Below are 21,549 nucleotides of genomic sequence, written 5' to 3'. Positions count from 1 at the left end.
GACAATGATCCCAAACATACCGCCCGGGCAACGAAGGAGTGGCTTCGTAAGAAGCATTTCAAGGTCCTGGAGTGGCCTAGCCAGTCTCCAGATCTCAACCCCATAGAAAATCTTTGGAGGGAGTTGAAAGTCTGTGTTGCCCAGCAACAGCCCCAAAACATCACTGCTCTAGAGGAGATCTGCATGGAGGAATGGGCCAAAATACCAGCAACAGTGTGTGAAAACCTTATGAAGACTTACAGAAAACGTTTGACCTCTGTCATTGCCAACAAAGGGTATATAACAAAGTATTGAGACCAAATACTTATTTTCCACCATCATTTGCAAATAAATAAATTAAAAATCCTACAATGTGATTTTCTGGATTTTCTTTTCTCATTTTGTCTGTCATAGTTGAAGTGTACCTATGATGAAAATTACAGGCCTCTCTCATCTTTTTAAGTGGGAGAACTTGCACAATTGGTGGCTGACTAAATACTTTTTTGCCCCACTGTACGTGTCAGCAACCACAGCTAATAAAGTCACTTAAACCCTTAACAAGGAGTTGCAGTCAGTTTTGGAATGGGTGGCCAGTAATAAACTGATCCTGGACATCTTTAAAACTAAGAGCATTGTATTTGGTACAAATCCTTCCCTAAGCTCTAGACCTCAGCTGGATCTGGTAATGAATTCTGTGGCTGTTGAAAAAGTTGAGGAGACTAAATTACTTGGCATTACCTTAGATTGTAAACTGTCATGGTCAAAACATATAGATTCAATGGTTGTAAAGATGGGGAGAGGTCTAGCCGTAATAAAGAGATGCTCTGCATTTTTGACACCACACTCCACAAAGCAAGTCCTGCAGACTCTAGTTTTGTCTTATCTTGATTATTGTCCAGTCATGTGGTCAAATGCTTCAAAAGACCTAATTAAGCTGTAGTTGGCCCAGAACAGAGCGGCACATCTTGCTCTTCATTGTAATCAGAGGGCTAATATAAATAGTATGTATGCCAGTCTCTCTTGGCTAAGAGATGAGGAGAGACTGACTGCATCACTTAATTTTTTATAAGAAACATTACAGTGTTGAAAATTCAAAATTGTTTGTGTAGTCAACTTACACACAGGGGTCTTTTCACAGTCCCCAAATCCATAACAAATTCAAGAAAGCGTACAATATTATATAGAACCGTTATTGCACGGAACTCCTTTCTATCTCATATTGCTCAAATGAACAGCAAACTTAGTTTCAAAAAACAGATAAAGCAACACCTCACGGCACAACGCCTCTCCCTTATTTGACATAGATATTTGTGTGTATGTATTGATGTCTAGGCTTCAGTATGTGTGCCTTTTTTTTAAATGTATGTAGTCCTGTCCTTGAGCTGTTTATTAATGTTCTGTATTATGTCAAGTTTTCATGTTTTGTGTGGACCCCAGGAGGAGTCGCTGCTAATGGGGATCCTAACAAAATACCAAATAACAAATCTAGCTCACATGATTCTAATAATTAGCTGGTTGATAAGCTGAATCAGGTTAGATAAAACTGGGATTAGAGCAAAAGCCTACAAGAGGTCAGCTCTCCAGAAACAGGGTTGGAGATCCCTGGTCTATGGTATGACTAGTGGGTAGGAACACAGTTTCCACTCCACTGTGTCTCTGAGCGGCAGGCTGGTGTTGACAGGGCAGGAATGCTGCTGTTCAGATAACAACAATAGTCTGGCAACGCTAGAACTCTCTCAACGTAATTCTACATTGGACCATGCTACTCTTGTCTACCCTCCGCTAGCTGTGCCTTCACAACAACAGAACCCACGTTTGGTTCAGTGAGTTACCTGGGGTGTTCTTCACTTGAAACATTTCACTGGGGCGACAGATAGCCTAGTGGTTAGAGCGTTGGACTAGTTACCGCAAGGTTGCAAGATCAAATCCCTGAGCTGACAAGGTGAAAAATATGTCAATCTGCACCTGAACAAGGCAGTTTAACCCACTGTTCCTAGGCCATCATTTAAAATAAGATTTTTTTTCTTAACTGACTTGCCTAGTTAAATAAATAAACTATATGATTTCTGAATACAGCAACTGTAAAGGCCTAAGGCTTGGTTGGAGTCGAGGATACCAGGCACTGCATAGGACTATAGTCATGTGTGGATGCTGATTGTAACATTACCACCAAATGGTATTTTAGGGTTACTTGACTTTGCTTTGGGAAAACGGCCAAAATCCTAACATGTATTTGGGGAATGTTACGAGATCTGGCTCATACCCTCTCTGTGTGCCAGGGAGAGTTGAGCTGAGGGTTGCACTACACAGCAGGATAATTGAGTTAGCCAGCTAACTCCTAAATATTCTGAAATAACTTCTTATTTGTTTCAGAAAGATACGCTTGGAATGGTCTAATTGATTCAACTTCCAAAAACACATACAGTATCTAAGTTAAGCTTTCATAATAAACCTGAAAATGTATAGTTATTTCTGGTTGTTTATCAAAGTTAGCTGGCTAACTCATTGATTCTGCTTTGTAGTACACCCAACAGGCCTCCATAGCCTTGTTTATACCTGGTGCAAACATGCATCCTGTCCTGATCTTGTCAATATTCACATTTTCAGACATTCTTTCAAAATAATATGTATTTACTTATTTTAAGACTCATACTGAGTCACTTGTCAAGGATTTTAGAGTGCTGGATAATGATGATTTAAATTGTTTCACTGTCCAGATCTGTCTACACTTGCACGCCTGACTACCTCCGGAGGTTGTCAGGGAAATCTGATCACAATGCATCTTTTAATCGTCTACACAGGTCTAAAAATGTGGGCACAATCAGAATGTGGACAAGATCAGGACAAAGAATCCATGTTAGCACCAGGTATAAACAGGGCTAGTGACAACACAGTCTCAGATCCAGAGCTCCACAACTAACTCCCAGAACCTCGAGGGTATAATATGGATGTCTAGATCTCTCTAGATTTAAGCCCTGGTCTAATGAGTCAGGTAGGTGTCAGGGTCATTGTAAAAGTCAACAGTCCATTGCAGCAGAGTCATTCAGACCAGTGTCCAGTGAGTGTTTAGCTCTATGTATAAACTGAATGAGCTCTGAGAGTTATTTTTAGTCCTGACCTGCTTTTCCCATGGGGAGATCTTGAGGAGTAGATCACACTACATGCACTGTACCATGATGCACAGCTGTGCTGTCTAATGTGTGCAGTCTAGTAGAAGTAGATGTACTATGGTAAGGACTATTCAGACTATTCAGAGAGCATATATCAGTGTGACAATAAATGTAGTTATTACAAACATTACACAATAAGTACACTTGCCATACTTCATATAAGCATAATTATATGAGCTAAAGCATTATGTGATAGATCAGTTATGTACAGAACAGGATATTTTTTTTCTTCTAAATATGTTTTCATTGATATAGTCCTCTTATGAGTGTGTGGCTGCCAACCCACCATACTCGTCGTTCTCCCTGTAGGTGAGGTAGTGTTTGAGTGACGGGGGGAACGGTACGGCAACCATGACCTGAGGGTCATTCAGTCTTCTAGGGGTCATCTGTCTCCTAATGACCAAACGACACTGGTGCTGCAGGGACCGCGGGTTGTCTGGGGATACACACACATGGACGGGTACACACACACACACACACACACACACACACACACACACACACACACACACACACACACACACACACACACACACACACACACACACACACACACACACACACACACACACACACAAAAAAAAAAGTCTTTATTCTGTTCATGATGGCGAGTTGATCTGTAAGATATTTCAGTATTTGCATTCCCACAGTTTTCCCACAGTTTTTTGTCCACAATTATTGTATTTATGACTAAAAGAGGACGTGGATTACGCTTATTAGCAATGATGCTGCCTTACCCAGAATGTCACAGATGTCTGGCCACTCTTTCTGTTTTTCCAGGACCCGTAGGAGGTTGGGGCAGATACGTGGGTGTCTGATGTAGTCCAGAAGCATCCGTACCACACTCCCCGCCAGGTTGACCACCGACGACAGGGAGATGATTTCACAGAACTGGAGCAGAGAGCGAACAGGACAGCGAGACTGACATCAGAAGGACATGCAGTGGAACTGGACTTGCTCTTATATTCTAAGTTAGACCAACACATTCTACATCAGTGGCGGCCAACCCAGGTCATAGAGGACCACATTGTGTGCAGGCTTTTGTTCCAGCCCAGAACAAAAAAACAGAACCTGCCTCTCTCCAGAACCAGGACTTGTCTACTTCCTGTATTCTAAATCAAAGTTTGGGGGTCTACTCCTGTTGTACTGGAATAGACCAGGAATAGACCTACAGGACTTACCGGAGCTCTGCAGTCCTGGTTATAAAATAAAGTTCTTCTATGGTTATTTCGGTAGTCGACCCAGGAGTCGCAGTCCATATCCTGCCCGTTGCCATGGTTACACATGAAGCACTTGTCTACGTCGTAGCCGTTGTTGAGCAGCAGGCGCAGAATCATGTGATCTCTGAGACAGTACTGCAACGCGGTGGGAAACAGTGTGTCACTGATCATTCTGAAGTAGCAGTTGACCTCGGCACCCCTGGACAATAGCAGACGCACCAGCTCATACCTGGGGTCGGATGGGATAGGGTTAGAAAGGTGATGTCATAGAAGATAGACCAGGAAGTAGGCAATACATGGGAGCTAGGTTGAAGATAAAAGGTTAAGACAACATCATAATTACAAGCGGAAGCGGATTTTTTTTCTCTCATGGGACTTAGCATGGGAGCCAACAAACTGTTCCAATAGATAGAAGTTGGTGACGTCATTGCTGTGTTCCATTCAGTTACATTTAAACAGTGCATTCGGAAAGTATTCACACTCCTTGACTTTTCCCACATTTTGTTATGGATTAAAATTGTTTAAAAAAAAAATCCTCATCAATCTACATACAATACCCCATAAAGACAAAGCAAAAACAGATTTTTTAAATGTTTGCAAATTTATATAAAAATCAAAAAACAGAAATACCTTATTTACATAAGTATTCAGACCATTTGCTATGAGTCTCAAAATTGAGCTCAGGTGCATCCTGTTTCCATTGATCATCATCTAGAACTTGATTGTAGTCCACCTGTGGTAAATGCAATTGATTGGACATGATCTGGAAAGGCAAACACCTTTCTATATAAGGTCCCACAGTTGAGTAGGTCAAAAGAATTGTCCTTAGAGTTCCGAGACAGGATTATGTCGACGCACAGGTCCCCAAGAACACAGCGGCCTCCATCATTATTAAATGGAAGAAATTTGGATCCACCAAAAATCTTCCTAGAGCTGGCCACCCACCCAAACTGAGCAATCGGGGGAGAAGGGCTGTGGTCAGGGAGGTGACCATGAACCCAATGGTCACTCTGACGGAGCTCCAGAGTTCCTCTGTGGAGATGGGAGAACCTTCCAGAAAGACAACCATCTCTGCAACACTACACCAATCAGGCCTTTATGGCCAGATAGAAGCCACTCCTTAGTAAAAGTCTCATGCCAGCCTGCTTGGAATTTGCCAAAAGGCACCTAAAGGACTCTCAGACCATGAGAAACAAGATTCTCTGGTCTGATGAATCCAAGATTGAACTCTTTTGCCTGAATGCCAAGCGTCACATCTGGGTGAAATCTGGTACCATCCCTACGGTGAAGCATGGTACTGTTAGCTTCATGCTGTGGGGAGGTTTTTCAGCGGCAGGGACTAGGAGACTGGTCAAGATCGAGGGAAAGATGAACGGAGCAAAGTACAGAGAGATTCTTGATGAAAACCTGCTCCAGAACGCTCAGGACCTCAGACTGTGGAGAAGGTTCGCCTTCCAACAGGACAACGGCCCTAAGCACACAGCCAAGACAATACAGGACTGGCTTAAGGACAAGTCTCTGAATGTCCTTGAGTGGTCCAGCCAGAGCCCGGACTTGAACCCAATCTAACATCTCTGGAGAGACCTGAAAATAGTTGTGCAGCGACGCTCCCCATTCAACCTGACAGAGCTTGAGAGGATCTGCAGAGAAGAATGGGAGAAAATCCCCAAATACAGGTGTGCCAAGTTTGTAGCATCATACCCAAGAAGACCCGAGGCTGTAATTTGCTGCCAAAGGTGCTTCAACAAACTACTGAGTAAAGGGTCTGAATATTTATGTAAATGTCATATTTCAGTTTTTTATTTTTAATACATTTGCAGAAAAAAATCTAAAACCAAGTTTTTTATTTGTCATTATCTGGTATAGTGTGTAGATTGAGGGGGGAAAACAATTTAATCAATTTTAGAATAAGGTTGTAACATACAAAATGTGGAAAAGGTCAAGGGGTCTGAATACTTTTCCTTTCGGAAAAGCTGACCACGACTCCATTTTGTTGATCCCTGCCTACAGACAGAAACTAAAACAAGAAGCTCCCGCGCTGAGGTCTGTTCAACGCTGGTCCGACCAATCTGATTCCACACTCCAAGACTGCTTCCATCACGTGGACTGGGATATGTTTCGTATTGCGTCAGACAACAACATTGACGAATACGTTGATTCGGTGAGCGAGTTCATTAGAACGTGCGTTGAAGATGTCGTTCCCATAGCAACGATTAAAACATTCCCAAACCAGAAACCGTGGATTGATGGCAGCATTCGCTTGAACGAATACAAACAGTGTAACTATTCCCTCCGCAAGGCAATCAAACAAGCTAAGCGTCAGTATAGAGACAAAGTAGAATCTCAATTCAACGGCTCAGACACAAGAGGTATGTGGCAGGGTCTACAGTCAATCACGGATTACAAAAAGAAAACCAGCCCCATCATGGACCAGGATGTCCTGCTCCCAGGCAGACTAAATAACTTTTTTGCCCGCTTTGAGGACAGTGCCACTGACACGGCCCGCAACTAAAACATGCGGACTCTCCTTCACTGCAGCCGACGTGAGGAAAACATTTAAACGTGTTAACCCTCGCAAGGCTGCAGGCCCAGACGGCATCCCCAGCCTCGCCCTCAGAGCATGCGCAGACCAGCTGGCTGGTGTGTTTACGGACATATTCAATCAATCCCTATCCCAGTCTGTTGTTCCCACATGCTTCAAGAGGGCCACCATTGTTCCTGTTCCCAAGAAAGCTAAGGTAACTGAGCTAAATGACTACCGCCCCGTAGCACTCACTTCCGTCATCATGAAGTGCTTTGAGAGACTAGTCAAGGACCATATCACCTCCACCCTACCTGACACACCTAGAACCACTCCAATTTGCTTACCGCCCAAATAGGTCCACAGACGATGCAATCTCAACCACACTGCACACTGCCCTAACCCATCTGGACAAGAGGAATACCTATGTGAGAATGCTGTTCATCGACTACAGCTCGGCATTTAACACCATAGTGCCTTCCAAGCTCATCATCAAGCTCGAGACCCTGGGTCTCGACCCCGCCCTGTGCAACTGGGTACTGGACTTCCTGACGGGCCGCCCCCAGGTGGTGAGGGTAGGCAACAACATTTCCACCCCGCTGATCCTCAACACTGGGGCCCCACAAGGGTGCGTTCTGAGCCCTCTTCTGTACTCGCCTCCAACTCAATCATCAAGTTTGCGGACGACACAACAGTGGTAGGCTTGATTACCAACAACGACGAGACGGCCTACAGGGAGGAGGTGAGGGCCCTCGGAGTGTGGTGTCAGGAAAATAACCTCACACTCAACGTCAACAAAACTAAGGAGATGATTGTGGACTTCAGGAAACAGCAGAGGGAACACCCCCTATCCACATTGATGGAACAGTAGTGGAGAGGGTAGTAAGTTTTAAGTTCCTCGGCGTACACATCACAGACAAATTGAATTGGTCCACCCACACAGACAGCATCGTGAAGAAGGCGCAGCAGCGCCTCTTCAACCTCAGGAGGCTGAAGAAATTTGGCTTGTCACCAAAAGCACTCACAAACTTCTACAGATGCACAATCGAGAGCATCCTGTCGGGCTGTATCACCGCCTGGTACGGCAACTGCTCCGCCCACAACCGTAAGGCTCTCCAGAGGGTAGTGAGGTCTGCACAACGCATCACCGGGGGCAAACTACCTGCCCTCCAGGACACCTACACCACCCGATGTCACAGGAAGGCCATAAAGATCATCAAGGACAACAACCACCCGAGCCACTGCCTGTTCACCCCGCTATCATCCAGAAGGCGAGGTCAGTACAGGTGCATCAAAGCTGGGACCGAGAGACTGAAAAACAGCTTCTATCTCAAGGCCATCAGACTGTTAAACAGCCACCATTAACATTGAGTGGCTGCTGCCAACACACTGACTCAACTCCAGCCACTTTAATAATGGGAATTGATGGGAAATGATTTAAAATATATCACTAGCCACTTTAAACAATGCTACCTAATATAATGTTTACATACCCTACATTATTCATCTCATATGTATATGTATATACTGTACTCTATATCATCTACTGCATCTTTATGTAATACATGTATCACTAGCCACTTTAACTATGCCACTTTGTTTACATACTCATCTCATATGTATATACTGCACTCAATACCATCTACTGTATCTTGCCTATGCTGCTCTGTACCATCACTCATTCATATATCTTTATGTACATATTCTTTATCCCCTTACACTTGTGTCTATAAGGTAGTAGTTTTGGAATTGTTAGCTAGATTACTTGTTGGTTATTACTGCATTGTCGGAACTAGAAGCACAAGCATTTCGCTACACTTGCATTAACATCTGCTAACCATGTGTATGTGATAAATAAAATTGGATTTGATTTGATTTGATACTTTCCAAATATACTGTAGCTGCAGTGCCTTGCAAAAGTATTCATCCCCCTTGGCGTTTTTCCTATTTTGATGCATTACAGACTATAATTTAAATAGATTTTTATTTTGATTTAATGGACATACACAAAATAGTTTAAATTGGTGAAGTGAAATGGGAAAAATAACTTGTTTCAAAAAATTCTGAAAAAATAAAAATGGAAAATTGGTGCATGTATATGTATTCACCCCCTTGGCTATGAAGCTCCTAAACTTTGAACATCCACTATTACATCTATTATAAAAAAATTGAAAGAATACGGCCCCACAACAAACCTGCCAAGAGAGGGCCGCCCAACAAAAATCAAGGACCAGGCAAGGAGGGCATTAATGAGAGAGGCAACAAAGAGACCAAAGATAACCCTAAAGGAGCTGCGAGGCTCCACAGTAGAGATTGGAGTATCTGTCCTTAAGACCATTTTAAGCCGTACACTCCACAGAGCTGGGCTTTACAGTAGAGTGGCCAGAAAAAAAACATTGCATAAAGAAAAAAATAAGCAAACACATTTGGTGTTCGCCAAAAGGCATATGTGGGAGACTACCCAAACATATGGAAGAAGGTACTCTGGACCGATCAGACAAAAATTTTACTTTTTGGCCATCAAGGAAAATACACCTCTCATCTCACCGAGAACACCATCCCCACAGTGAAGCATGGTGGTGGCAGCATCATGCTGTGGGAATGTTTTTCATCGTTCAGAAACTGGTTAGATTTGAAGGAATGATGGATGGCACTAAATACAGGGAAATTCTTGAGGGGAAACCTGTTTCAGTCTTCCAGAGATTTGAGACTGGGACGGAGGTTCACCTTCCAGCAGGACAATGTCCCTAAGCATACTGCTAAAGCAACACTTGAATGGTTTAAGGGGAAAACATTTAAATGTCTTGGAATTGCCTAGTCAAAGCCCAGGCCTCAATCCAATTGAGAATCTGTGGTATGATTGCTGTTCCCCCACAGATCCCATCCAACTCGAAGGAGCTGAAGCAGTTCTGCCTTGAAAAATGGGCAAAGATCCCAGTGGCTAGATGTGCCAAGCTTATAGAGACATACCCCAAGATACTTACAGCTGTAATTGCTGCAACAGGTGGCTCTACAAAGTATTGACTTTGGGGGGGTTGAATAGTTATGCACTCTCAAGATTTCATTTTTTTGTCTTATTTCTTGTTTGTTTAATAATAAAAAATATTTTGCATCTTCAAAGTGGTAGGCATGTTGTGTAAATCAAATGATATGAACCCCCAAAAAATCTATTTTAATTCCAGGTTGTAAGTCAACCTTCACTTGCCAAGGGGAGTGAATACTTCCGCAAGCCACTGTATTGCAGAGGTTGTTTGGTAAACATATTAAGTAAGGAATAACTCTCAAGCAAGGAATAACTTTTCCTAAGGGAGACATAAAGACTTGCGTTATCCCAAAGTTAACAGCTGCTGTAGGCTTAGTTCTAACACAGTCTTGAGGTCTTAACACGGTCTTGAGTTACCCATACAGACACGGTCTCATACCTCCCAGCGCGTACAGCCACCAGGAAGCAGCGTAGCGGGTCCAGGTCAGTTTTGGCGCCGGCAGCCAGCAGCATCTCTGTGCAGGTGAGATCACTGTTGGATACGGCGAAGTACAGCGGACTCCGCCTCATGTCCCCGTAGTTCTCTGGTAACACAGTATTAACAACACGCTCAACTTATCCATTTCATTTCATTCTTATCCACAACATTTTACAGTTAAAACATGTAAAATCAGAAGCCTGTATGCAGGGTTGGCCTCAGGCATAAGCGACATAAGCGGTTTCTTAGGGCCCCCTGCCACTAGGAACTCAGTCGGGGATGAGCATTAGAATAGTAGAATACACAATGTGCCATTTTGAAATGTGTTTGTGCATCGGCAGTTTTTCTCTTGTTATGTCAGTCACTGTCAGTCATTCAATTAGCCCATGTCAGCTAACATGTTTTAGATTGGTAAGTTAGTCTAGACAGCATGAAGGGAACGTGCCCAGGGGCCTTGACCTCCAGGGGGGCCCCCATTGGCCCACACAGGAATCAACCTCACAACTCTGGAGTTACAAGCACCTTCCTCTTGGACAGGTCTCCCTTATAAAAGAGATTGTGTGTCCATGTGTGTGCCCAATTGTACAACCTGGTTTGTGTGTGTCCATGGATTGTACCTGAGATGTGTGTGTCCAGCTGAGCGTTGACATCGAAGCCTTTCTCTATGAGCAGCTCTAGACAGTCAACATGGCCTCCATCTGCTGCCGAGTGGACTGGGCTCTGGCCAGACAGACGGATGGCTCTCTTAGTTGTGATGGGGATGAAGGTCCTCAGAGCACTGGGACAAACCAAAACATCATAGATCAGATTGTTGATTATAACAGCACTGTTGATTATGTTGTTGAAATAAGGTCTGGACTATGAATTGAACAACTGCTTCTAGACCCAGGGATGGACCATTCCTCAGGGACAACGCTTTCTAAGAACTGGATAATCAGATAACTCTCTAGCCAAATACATATCTTGATCAATTGATTTCCACTAAGACCGGCATGCTTTCCAGTAGTTGTTCTCGACATCCTTGTTCTAGACTGTTAGTAATATACGCCATATTAGCAGACACTTTCATACAAAGCAATTTACAGTCGTATGTGAATACATTTACATACGGGATAGTTTACATCCTGGGAATCGAAACCCACATGCTCTACCAGCTGAGCTACAGAGGACCGCGTAGTGAGAGTTGGCCACTCACAGGATGTGTCCCTCATAGGCAGCTCTGTGTATGGGCAGCTGGCAGGCCAGACTGGCTATGTTAGGGTTGGCTCCAGCTTGCAGGAGGAGGTATATGCAGTCCAGGTTCCCTGAGCCGGCTGCATCGTACAGAACACTGTCTCCGTTATACGCCTGGGCGTTCACGTCGCCACCTGGTGGGAAAGGAGGACGATTAACCCTACTCTAGTCCTGTGTAGACTTCTGTTCAAGCTAACCATTTATGAATGGAACGGATATTTACATTCAACTATTTTTCAGTTCCTTGTAATTGTATTTTTGGTTATTCTTCGAGAATGTTAATATGCCTTTCGGTATGACAATGAATGTAAAATATTTACATTATTCATCAAGGAAAATCTAAGGCCTCTGATTGGCTCGTACCGTTCTTTATGAGTATATCCAGGACCTCCACGTGGGCGTACTCTGCTGCGATGCCCAGCGGGGTGACATTGTGCCCATCTACAGCTGTCACCTTGGCCCCATGTCTCAGCAGAAGCACCAGGATGGCACTGCAGCCCACCTGGCAAGATAACCCACACTTTTTAAATATTGTTAATATTGTTTTTTTAATGGCATTCCAGCACCTGGATGATAGGGGAGGTGGCTGAAGAAGAAATATAAACAAGACTACAGGCGTAACTTGATCTCACCTTGGCTGCTTCGTGAATGGCCATCCATTTCTTCAGACACACCTGTTCCACGAAGGCCCCACAAATGATCAGAGTGGACACCATGTCATATGATCCCTCTCTCACCGCTAACACACATCAACACAGGACAACACATAACAAAACAGCACATGCATGCTTGATTGACAACACAGAACAGTGTGTGTGTGTGTGTGTGTGTGTGTGTGTGTGTGTGTGTGTGTGTGTGTGTGTGTGTGTGTGTGTGTGTGTGTGTGTGTGTGTGTGTGTGTGTGTGTGTGTGTGTGTGTGTGTGTGTGTGTGTCAGTTGTGTCTTGGCATCAGTCATACAAAGAATAGTGCCCATGTCAACATGGCCCATGGCAATACATACTATTACATAGATTTTTTTATTTATTCGTTATTTTAGATTAGCCAATATTGATTATTGAAAAAATTCATTTCAGTGTGCCTTTAGTCTATTTTCACACACTCTTTGAATATACACTGAACAACACAGAACAGTGTTTGAATACAGTGTGTGTGTGTGTGTGTGTGTGTGTGTGTGTGTGTGTGTGTGTGTGTGTGTGTGTGTGTGTGTGTGTGTGTGTTTTCCAACATCTAGTGGAATGCCTGTGGAGGCTTTTATAGTAGCAAAGGGGGACCAACTCCATATTAATGCCCATGATTTTTTAATTAGATGTTCGTGTGTCCATAAACCTTTGGTCATGTGTGTATAACAGTGCATTGTTGCTGTTTGGGGTTTTAGGCTGGGTTTCTGTACAGCACTTTGAGATATCAGCTGATGTACGAAGGGCTGGATTTGGACAACTCGATGTTTGAGGCTGTTGGTTTTGTGTGGAGACAAGACAAGGTCCATGCTGCAGGCTGTTGGTTTTGTGTGGAGACGCTCCATGCTGCAGTAGAGTCCTGACGTTCTCCAGCAGACCCTCCTGAGCAGCCAGAATCAACGCTGTGTCACCGTCTGCAGTCACATCATCCACAGTCACATCACAGGAAGCTGCAGGGTCACACACACACAAAAGTAATGGGAATTAAACACATGTCTTAGGTGCTTCATTAGTATATCCCAGTAGCAGAGTGTTATAGAAGCAGTACTGTAAGTGGCTACTGATATTTAAGGTACTAGTTGTGAGGTACTGCTGGTGGTATGTGGTCCTCTCACCCAGCAGGACCTGATCCAAGACCTCTCCCTGGGACTGCACAGCGGCTCTGTGTAGGGGAAGCCACCCTCTGCTGTCCCTCTCTGTGAAAGCCTGCAACCCAGACAGCTCCTGCAGGGTACACACATCACCTAGGGAGAGACACCCCACAGAACCCTACATTAGGGTTATGGCTAGCGTTATGGCTAGGGTTAGGTTTGAACCCTGATGTGGACATAAAGCTAGGGTTAGGGTTAATGGCTTAAGAGCAAGGGTTGGACTAGGGCAGTTTGAAAGGCACGGTCGGTGAGGGGTAGTCCTACCTTGCTCGATGGCAGTCACTATCCTCAGATAGTCACCACTGACTATGCTGTTGAGATATGGGTAAACTAAGTCAGGGAGAGGTGACAAACTTTTTGCGGGATGTGCGAATAATACATTCATGTAAATCCTCTCCATTTTCTGAATACCTGTCTATTGATACATCTCGAATACTCTCTCGAATGGCATACTCAATAAGCTCCTCCTCACATCTATCGACGTCTTCCATTCCTACAGAGAAATAAAATAGAAACACCATGGACCTCAATACTCATGTCACTGCAGTCCGCATAGATCAAAAGACACATTCCTAAACTACAGGCATACAGGAATGACATTGCAATGACAAATTGAGAGGTTTTAAAGGACCTTCGTCACTATCAAATATCCCAATGAATGGGTAACTCCAGTCTTATCTGTAAAATCTTCAGTGAAAGTCCCGGTCTCCGGAGGTTTGTTGGCAGCCAACTAAATTTTACATTGGTGTTTGCAGGAGTAATGGGATATTTTTAGACCTGTTTGTAATATCAGCCCCACACGCTCTGAGAATGCCTGTCACGCTGTCACATGCAGTGCTTCACTATCACACTAAACACAGTTTATCATAATATGATTGAATTTACTATAGGACCCATACAGTATAGACAGGCTGTCTGGCTTAATGCATTATTTTTTGATATTGCTAGTATGTGTAGTGTACCCACTTCACTTGTAATACTTATTTTTCCAATCTAATCATTGAACATGTATTGTAGGAGCCGTTAGTTAATAACATGCATTTAGGCTACTGAATAAGAGGACTCATGTCCACTTACTATCAAACATGTTGAGCTTTTATTTTGAAAAAAAACGAGGACTTGTTGACGTCATTTTTATTCGACAGAAGTGACCCAGAATCCATTGCGCCCAAAATCATGGCTGGTGTTCTGAAAAAGGTACGAGTGGAGGTCATGTTATGATTATGATTTTGTGAAAATGTAATGTGCTTCGGCTAATTCAGTTAGTGCCCTTTCACTTTACAATTGATATGAGCTTTGTCGCTTTCTATTGAAAAGCAACTTACATGGCTGACACGATGCGAACTCAAAGCTACATGGCGATGTATACACACGTTCTGTAATGTTCCGTCTTCCTTCTGAATACCGTATGACTATTTTACTCAGGAGGTTACTAGCTAACTTGCTAGCTCATTGTGTGTAATATTTTCCCCAGACCACAGGCTTGGTGGGACTGGCCGTGTCTCACAACCCTCATGAGGTGAGTCCCCAGTAATGACCATAATATACAGCTTTAGTAGTTGTGTAGCTGCTGTAATGACCATAAACGGCAGTAGTAGACCACAACTACTTTTGTCTTTAAATGTAACGTTTGTTTGTGTGTGTGTGTGTGTGTGTGTGTGTGTGTGTGTGTGTGTGTGTGTGTGTGTGTGTGTGTGTGTGTGTGTGTGTGTGTGTGTGTGTGTGTGTGTGTGTGTGTGTGTGTGTCAGCGCCTGAGGATCCTGTACAGTAAGATCCTGGCGTCTCTCCAGATCATCCCTCAGGACGCAGCCTACAGAAAGTACACAGAACAGCTTGTCCATGACCGCTTTGACCTTATCAAAGCTGTAAGTTACACTCCAACCATGGTCATGTTCACAGCTAGACCAGGGTCAGGTTAAGTTTAACACAGTAGAAAACCCTTCCTACCAGCCCTCATTGCGACTGATTTCATGTATTAGCTTAAACTTGTATGAACCTCTGTGAGGTTATCCCCTTATTGACTTTTATATTTGATATCATGTTACGAGATATTGTTTGGGATGGCATCTGTGTGTTTAAATCCATATAGATCATTTTATTTTCTGTCTTCATTTCAATGGAAAGGAGCCTGATGTGGAGAAACTAGAGAAGAAAATCAACTGTGGTCAGATTGAGGAGGTCATTCACCAGGTACAGAGAGGAGCCTCACACTCTTTTCATTGCTTTGTATCTTCCTCCTAGAGTTGCTTTTTCTAGCCCTGTTTATACCTGGTTTCAACATGCATCCGTTGTCCTGATCGTGTCCAAATTCGGGTTGGGCCCACATTTGTTGACAGGTGTAGACAATCAAAAGACACATTGTGAACTGATTGTGATAATTTCTTACTGACCACCTCTGGAGGTAGTCGATGACGGATATCCTTGAAGTGGATACCTAAAAATGGTCATTAAAGATCGCATGGCACCTACTCGTAAGAGTAGGGGTGTTAACCCCCGGTGTCCTGGCTAAATTCCCAATCTGTCCCTCGGGTACCTAATCATCCCCAGTTTACAATTGTCACATTCATCCCTCCTCCTCTCCCCTGTAACTATTCCCCAGGTCGTTGCTGTAAATGAGAATGTGTTCTCAGTCAACTTACCTGGTAAAATAAAATAAAAAGTGTAAACAAATCCGGACAACGAAAGCGTATAAATTTGGCTAACGGTTGTCCCGGCCTCTCAAAAAAAAAAGCAAACCGACCAGTTGAATTAAGATCATGGTCTTTAGAAACCAAGTGCCAACTGGCACTGTGCGTCCAGCGCTGATTAAAATTGGAATATAGAAAAATATGTTTGACATATTGTCCCGAATGAAAGAAGGGTTCTCCCGTTCTCACATCCAATGCCAGCGCAAAATCAGATGTTTGAAAACATCATAGGCTACAGAAAGGCCAAGGACTGTAATACCAAAATTTAAACAGAAGTAAAAATGTATTGGCAGGGTGGTGAATAGTCTTTCAGTTGCTATAGCAGATATGAAAATAATAGTCATATTATAATGCAATCCTGTTCAGATATCAAAAGTGCAGAAGATGTCCAAACTGATGTGTAAAGGCGCATAGCTTTTTGTAGCCTAAGTATGAGCGAGGCTACTGTCCAATAGGCTAATGTGGGCTTAAATTACGATGGACTCTTCAGGCTACTGTCCAATAGGCTAATGTAGGCTTAAATTACGATGGACTCTTCAGGCTACTGTCCAATAGGCTAATGTAGGCTTAAATCCTGTTCAGATATCAATAAAGTGCAGAAGATGTCCAAACTGATGTGTAAAGGCGCATAGCTTTTTGTAGCCTAAGTATGAGCGAGGCTACTGTCCAATAGGCTAATGTAGGCTTAAATTACAATGGACTCTTCAGGCTACTTTTAGATTGACACTTTGTTACATTATAAAGCCTTTGCTTTACATGCTTGCTCCTTTCACTTTTTATAGATTGCTGCTTTTATCCATGCATTTTCATAATTTGACCACGCGTCTTGCTATCAAATCAATGTTACATGGGCCGAATACAACAATACAACAGAATACAACAATACCTTACAGTTAAATGCTTACTTACAAGCCCCTAACCAACAATGCAGTTAAAAAAAAATATGGATAAGAAATGTGTAAAATAACAATAGCGAGACTATATACAGGGGGTACCGGTTAGTTGAAGTAATATGTACTACTATGTAGGTAGAGTTATTAAAGTGATGATAGTAGATAACATTAGCAGCAGTGTAAAAGGGGGGTACAGGCAATGCAAATAGGAGTCTTATGGCTTGGGGGTAGACGCTGTTTAGAAGCCTCTTAGACCTAGACTTGGCGCTCTGGTACCGCTTGCTGTGCAGTAGCAGAGAGAACAGTCTATGACTAGGGTGGCTGGAGTCTTGGACAATATTTAGGGCCTTCCTCTGACCCCGCCTGGTATAGAGGTCCTGGATGGCAGAGATCTTGGCCCCAGTGACGTAATGGGCTGTTCGCACTACCCTCTGTAGTCCCTTGCGGTCAGGATGCTCTCGATGGTGCAGCTGTAGAAACTTTGAGGATCTGAGGACCCATGCCAAATCTTTTCAGTCTCTGGAGGAGGAATAGGTTTTGTCGTGCCCTCTTCACGACTGTCTTGGTTTGCTTGCACCATGTTAGTTTGTTGGTGATGTGGACACCAAGGAACTTACACCTGCTTCACTGCAGCCCCATCGATGAGAATGGGGGCGTGCTCGGTCCTCTTTTTCATGTAGTCTACAATCATCTCCTTTGTCTTGATCACGTTGAGGGAGCGGTTGTTGTCCTGGCACCACATGGCCAGGTCTCTGACCACCTCCCTATAGGCTGTCTCGTCGTTGTTGGTGATCAGGCCTACCACTGTTGTGTCATCGGCAAACTTAATGATGGTGTTGGGAGTCATGCCTGGCCGTGCAGTCATGAGTGAACAGGGAGTACAGGAGGGGACTGAACATGCACCCGAGGGGCCCATGTTGAGGATTAGTGTGGCGGATGTATTGCTACCTACCCTTACCACCTGGGGCCGGCCCGTCAGGAAGTCCAGGATCCAGTTGCAGAGGGAGGTGTTTAGTCCCAGGGTCCTTAGCTGATTGATGAGTTTTGAGGGCACTATGGTGTTGAACGCTGAGCTGTAGTCAATGAATAGCATTCTCACATAGGTGTTCCTTATGTCCAGGTGGGAAAGGGCAGTGTGGAGTGCAATAGAGATTGCATCATCTGTGGATCTGTTGTTGCGGTATGCAAATTGGAGTGGGTCTAGGATTTCTGGGATAATGGAGTTGATGTGAGCCATGACTAGCCTTTCAAAGCACTTCATGGCTACAGACGTGAGTGCTACGGTTCGGTAGTCATTTAGGCAGGTTACCTTAGTGTTCTTGGGCACAGGCACTATGGTGGTCTGCTTAAAACAAACTCGGACAGGGAGGTTGAAAATGTCGGTGAAGACACTTGCCAGTTGGTCAGCGCATGCTCACAGTACACGTCCTGGTAATCCGTCTGGCCTTGTGAATGTTGACCTGTTTAAAGGTCTTACATCGGCTGCGGAGAGTGTGATCACACATTCTACCCGGAACATGTTGAGGTACCGTTAGTGAATTATCAATGATTGAGGAAACTAAACCATGGTAATTCTCCCAGCATGTCACTTTTTTTGTATTCCTTTGGTACCGTTTAGGCCTATACTAAAGTTGACTTACAATAATGTAAAGATAATGGATGTAAACAATGATGCGTAAAGAACAAACCTATCCAGACCTGTTTGGATAATGCGTTGCGCCATTCAGAGATGGACTTTGTAGCCGACTCTAACTTAACCGGTTTGTTTTTACTGTGTGCATTAGGGCTTAGTCATATTTGTATTTATACTGTGCAATAATTGTATTTTGTATACACATCCAGATTGTTTGTGGTGTGACGTTTTCAGGGATGGGAGAGATTCTCTGAATATTTATTTGTATGGCTGCTGGACAAGTCGAGGTTATCGGCACAATAGTACGTTATGCCCAGTCTTAAATCGTTGGATAACAAAAGTAGGCTCTAATGATGAGTTTAAAACTATTGATTATAAAAGCGTGCTTTTTTTCTGTCTTTTATACAGCTTGTGTCATAACGGTAGGTCGGATTAATATGCATATACAGGGAAGGACCAGGGAATCTGGTCACAATAAGGACAAAGTGGGCAGATAAGAATCACATTTTATTACCGTGTGTAGACGCATGTCGATCTGATCACGACAGCCATGTTAATTCAAGGTGTAACCACGGCTACTGAGACTGTTTTGTTTCTTAAACTATTTTGAAGCATTCAAAAAACCTCCCGCATACTGTATCTCTTCCCCATTTATCCTACATCCCTTGCCTTATCTGACCCACTAGTTTCCTCTTCCCTCCAGGCGGAGTGTGAGTTGGCACTATCCAGGAAGATGGCAGAGTGGAAACCATGGGAACCACTGATTGAAGAGCCTCCTGTCAACCAATGGAAGTGGCCTGTTTAAAGACCACTTCCTGTATTTATCATATGTCTGTTTGTGTCAATGTGTAAGTTCTTCATGCTCCATTCACAATGAAGCATGTACAAATAAAGCAGTGGAAATATTTTCCCTATCCTTGTAAAAACTCATCTTTGACATTTTGCCTTGTGGGTACTATGTGATACATTTAAAAAATGAAAATTCAGACAGTTTACACAACTCAGCCAAACCAAGGAGAATGAATGGAAGTTAAAAATATACTATTTCTTGAAAAACATGCCAATCCAAATTGTGATTGTGCTCACTTGTTGCAAAACGATTAGCTACCCGATAAAACCGCATTTAATATACCTCCTTTGAGAAAGGGTGTCGTTCTATCCTAATGTACCCCACACATTTAAAGCTGTTCAGTCAAAGTTAACTTAGAAATATAATTGGGTAAGATTGGACAACAGAAGTCACAACTGGGATTCAAACTGACAACCATGTGGGTCGCAACCTGCGTGTAATGCCCCTGTGGACAAGATCAGGACACATGCTGCATATTACGAGGTATAAACAGGGCTCAAGATTACAAGCCTTCCCCAGGGAGCCCTCTTATCAGGCACAACAACTTGTTTTACTTCTTGTTTTATTATAACCACAACCATAGAGCTTCAGACCAACAGTACATCATTAAAGACAGAACATATGAACAGTTGTATAGGTCAGACAGGGCTCTAATCAATCCATATCGCTGAAGTGTTATATTTAGCGAGCTATTAATCTAAAGGTAGTTTACGGCAAACCCGGCAGGAACATTGCATTTAAATTACGTGGAATTTCCACCATATAGATTGAAGAGCCCTTAGGTTAACTATTATTAAAGTCCGACCATCAATCATTCCTTATAATGATAATTATTGTTCACAATAAAGCATTTAATAGAACAAAATGTGGTTAACCAGTAAAGCCCCTACCAATAACTAGCAAGCATTTATTTCCCCGTTCAATAGTATGAAGCACAGGTAACTTCCCCCTTGTGCTGCCCTCTGTGGCATAGTTATAGAATTAGCAGAACAGAAATGTGCATACAACATGGTGTGTGGCGTTCCATTCGGAATGTTTGAATGGCTCCTTATCACATCCACAGAAATGGAGCAACCCTTAAGTCATATCAATAATGGAAACTCCTGTAGGGTGGACCATTAAAAAGGCTTAAGGATGTTCATAGCCATGTCTGTTCTACAAATTCTAATTCTATAGCCATAACATTCATAATATCTGGATGTGTTCTCCATGCCCATGTGAAACGCACAGTTGCATCATGGGAGCGGTAGTTCCCTCAGGTCCTGGAGTCCTGGGCTCCGCTGGTGGCCCTCTGCAGCAGCTGAACCATGATGGGGTAGACGGGGGCGAACTCCTTCCCCTGACGAGCCCTCACACTCTGCATGTAGGCTTCCAGAGCACCCCTAGTACACACAGAAGGAGATGGTGTTGCTAAAGACACACTAACCCAATAGAACTGATGGGAATTTCATCACTTTACCACAAGAGGGTGCTCACTCACTCGTCAGTGATACCAAACAACCCACCAGCGGTCTCAAAGGCTGTAAGACTTTTGTCGTTCTCCTGCAGTTACCTAATGAGTGTGAGGCGGTCTCTCTCTGAAGGGTGGTCATCCAGCCACTGGGAGTAGCGAGCGATGGACCACTCTGCTCTCTGGAAGAGGGAGAATTTGTACAAAGTTAAGACAAAGATGACAGTTGGAATCAGTATAGATAAGTGTGTATATAGCAGTTTGTAGGTACACTATAAGACCAAAAATATGTGGACACCTGCCAGTCGAACATCTCATTCCAAAATCATGGGCATTAATATGGAGCTGGTCCCCCCTTTGCTGCTATAACAGCCTCCACTCTTCGGAGAAGGCTTTCCACTAGAGAGTTGGTCCCCCCTTTGCTGCTATAACAGCCTCCACTCTTCTGAGAAGGCTTTCCACTAGATGTTGGGACATTGCTGCGAGGACTTGCTTCCATTCAGCCACAAGAGCATTAGTGAGGTCGAGCCCTGATGTTGGGTGATTAGGCCTGGTTCGTGTTCCAATTCATCCTAAACGTGTTCGATGGGGTTGAGGTCACGGCTCTGTGCAGGCCAGTCA

The 21,549-nt window shown here is 43.6% G+C and overlaps 3 protein-coding genes across 3 annotated transcripts in view; 1 reads left to right on the top strand and 2 right to left on the bottom strand.

The window, feature by feature from the left end:
• Positions 1-1,969: 1,969 nt before the first annotated feature.
• LOC112214931 (ankyrin repeat and SOCS box protein 15) lies at positions 1,970-14,030 on the bottom strand. Its single transcript, XM_042298069.1, has 12 exons — positions 13,794-14,030; positions 13,679-13,720; positions 13,379-13,507; positions 13,061-13,213; positions 12,217-12,329; positions 11,948-12,086; positions 11,547-11,718; positions 10,969-11,129; positions 10,313-10,457; positions 4,331-4,598; positions 3,887-4,040; positions 1,970-3,585 (listed from the first exon to the last, which is right to left on the bottom strand). The coding sequence occupies exons 1-12, from the start codon at positions 13,933-13,935 to the stop codon at positions 3,410-3,412; spliced, it is 1,794 nt and encodes a 597-aa protein (XP_042154003.1). The 5' UTR covers positions 13,936-14,030; the 3' UTR covers positions 1,970-3,409.
• Positions 14,031-14,527: 497 nt separating this feature from the next.
• Positions 14,528-19,542, top strand: LOC112214333 (NADH dehydrogenase [ubiquinone] 1 alpha subcomplex subunit 5). The gene is made up of 5 exons (XM_024372984.2): positions 14,528-14,611; positions 14,889-14,933; positions 15,164-15,280; positions 15,540-15,605; positions 19,332-19,542. Exons 1-5 carry the CDS (start codon positions 14,591-14,593, stop codon positions 19,431-19,433), a joined length of 351 nt encoding a protein of 116 aa, XP_024228752.1. The 5' UTR covers positions 14,528-14,590; the 3' UTR covers positions 19,434-19,542.
• A 481-nt stretch (positions 19,543-20,023) lies between these two features.
• cog5 (component of oligomeric golgi complex 5) overlaps positions 20,024-21,549 on the bottom strand; it is an 84,934-nt gene continuing 83,408 nt past the window's right edge. Inside the window, exons 21-22 of the mRNA XM_042298068.1 lie at positions 21,031-21,110; positions 20,024-20,860 (exon numbers count right to left, since the gene is read on the bottom strand). Coding sequence (XP_042154002.1) covers positions 20,734-20,860; positions 21,031-21,110 — 207 coding nt within the window. The 3' untranslated portion in view covers positions 20,024-20,733. The remainder of the gene's footprint in view (positions 20,861-21,030; positions 21,111-21,549) is intronic.

The sequence above is a fragment of the Oncorhynchus tshawytscha genome, linkage group LG15 (genome assembly GCF_018296145.1).
Source record: "Oncorhynchus tshawytscha isolate Ot180627B linkage group LG15, Otsh_v2.0, whole genome shotgun sequence".
NCBI lineage: Eukaryota > Metazoa > Chordata > Actinopteri > Salmoniformes > Salmonidae > Oncorhynchus > Oncorhynchus tshawytscha.
This window is presented reverse-complemented; position numbering and strand designations above follow the sequence as displayed.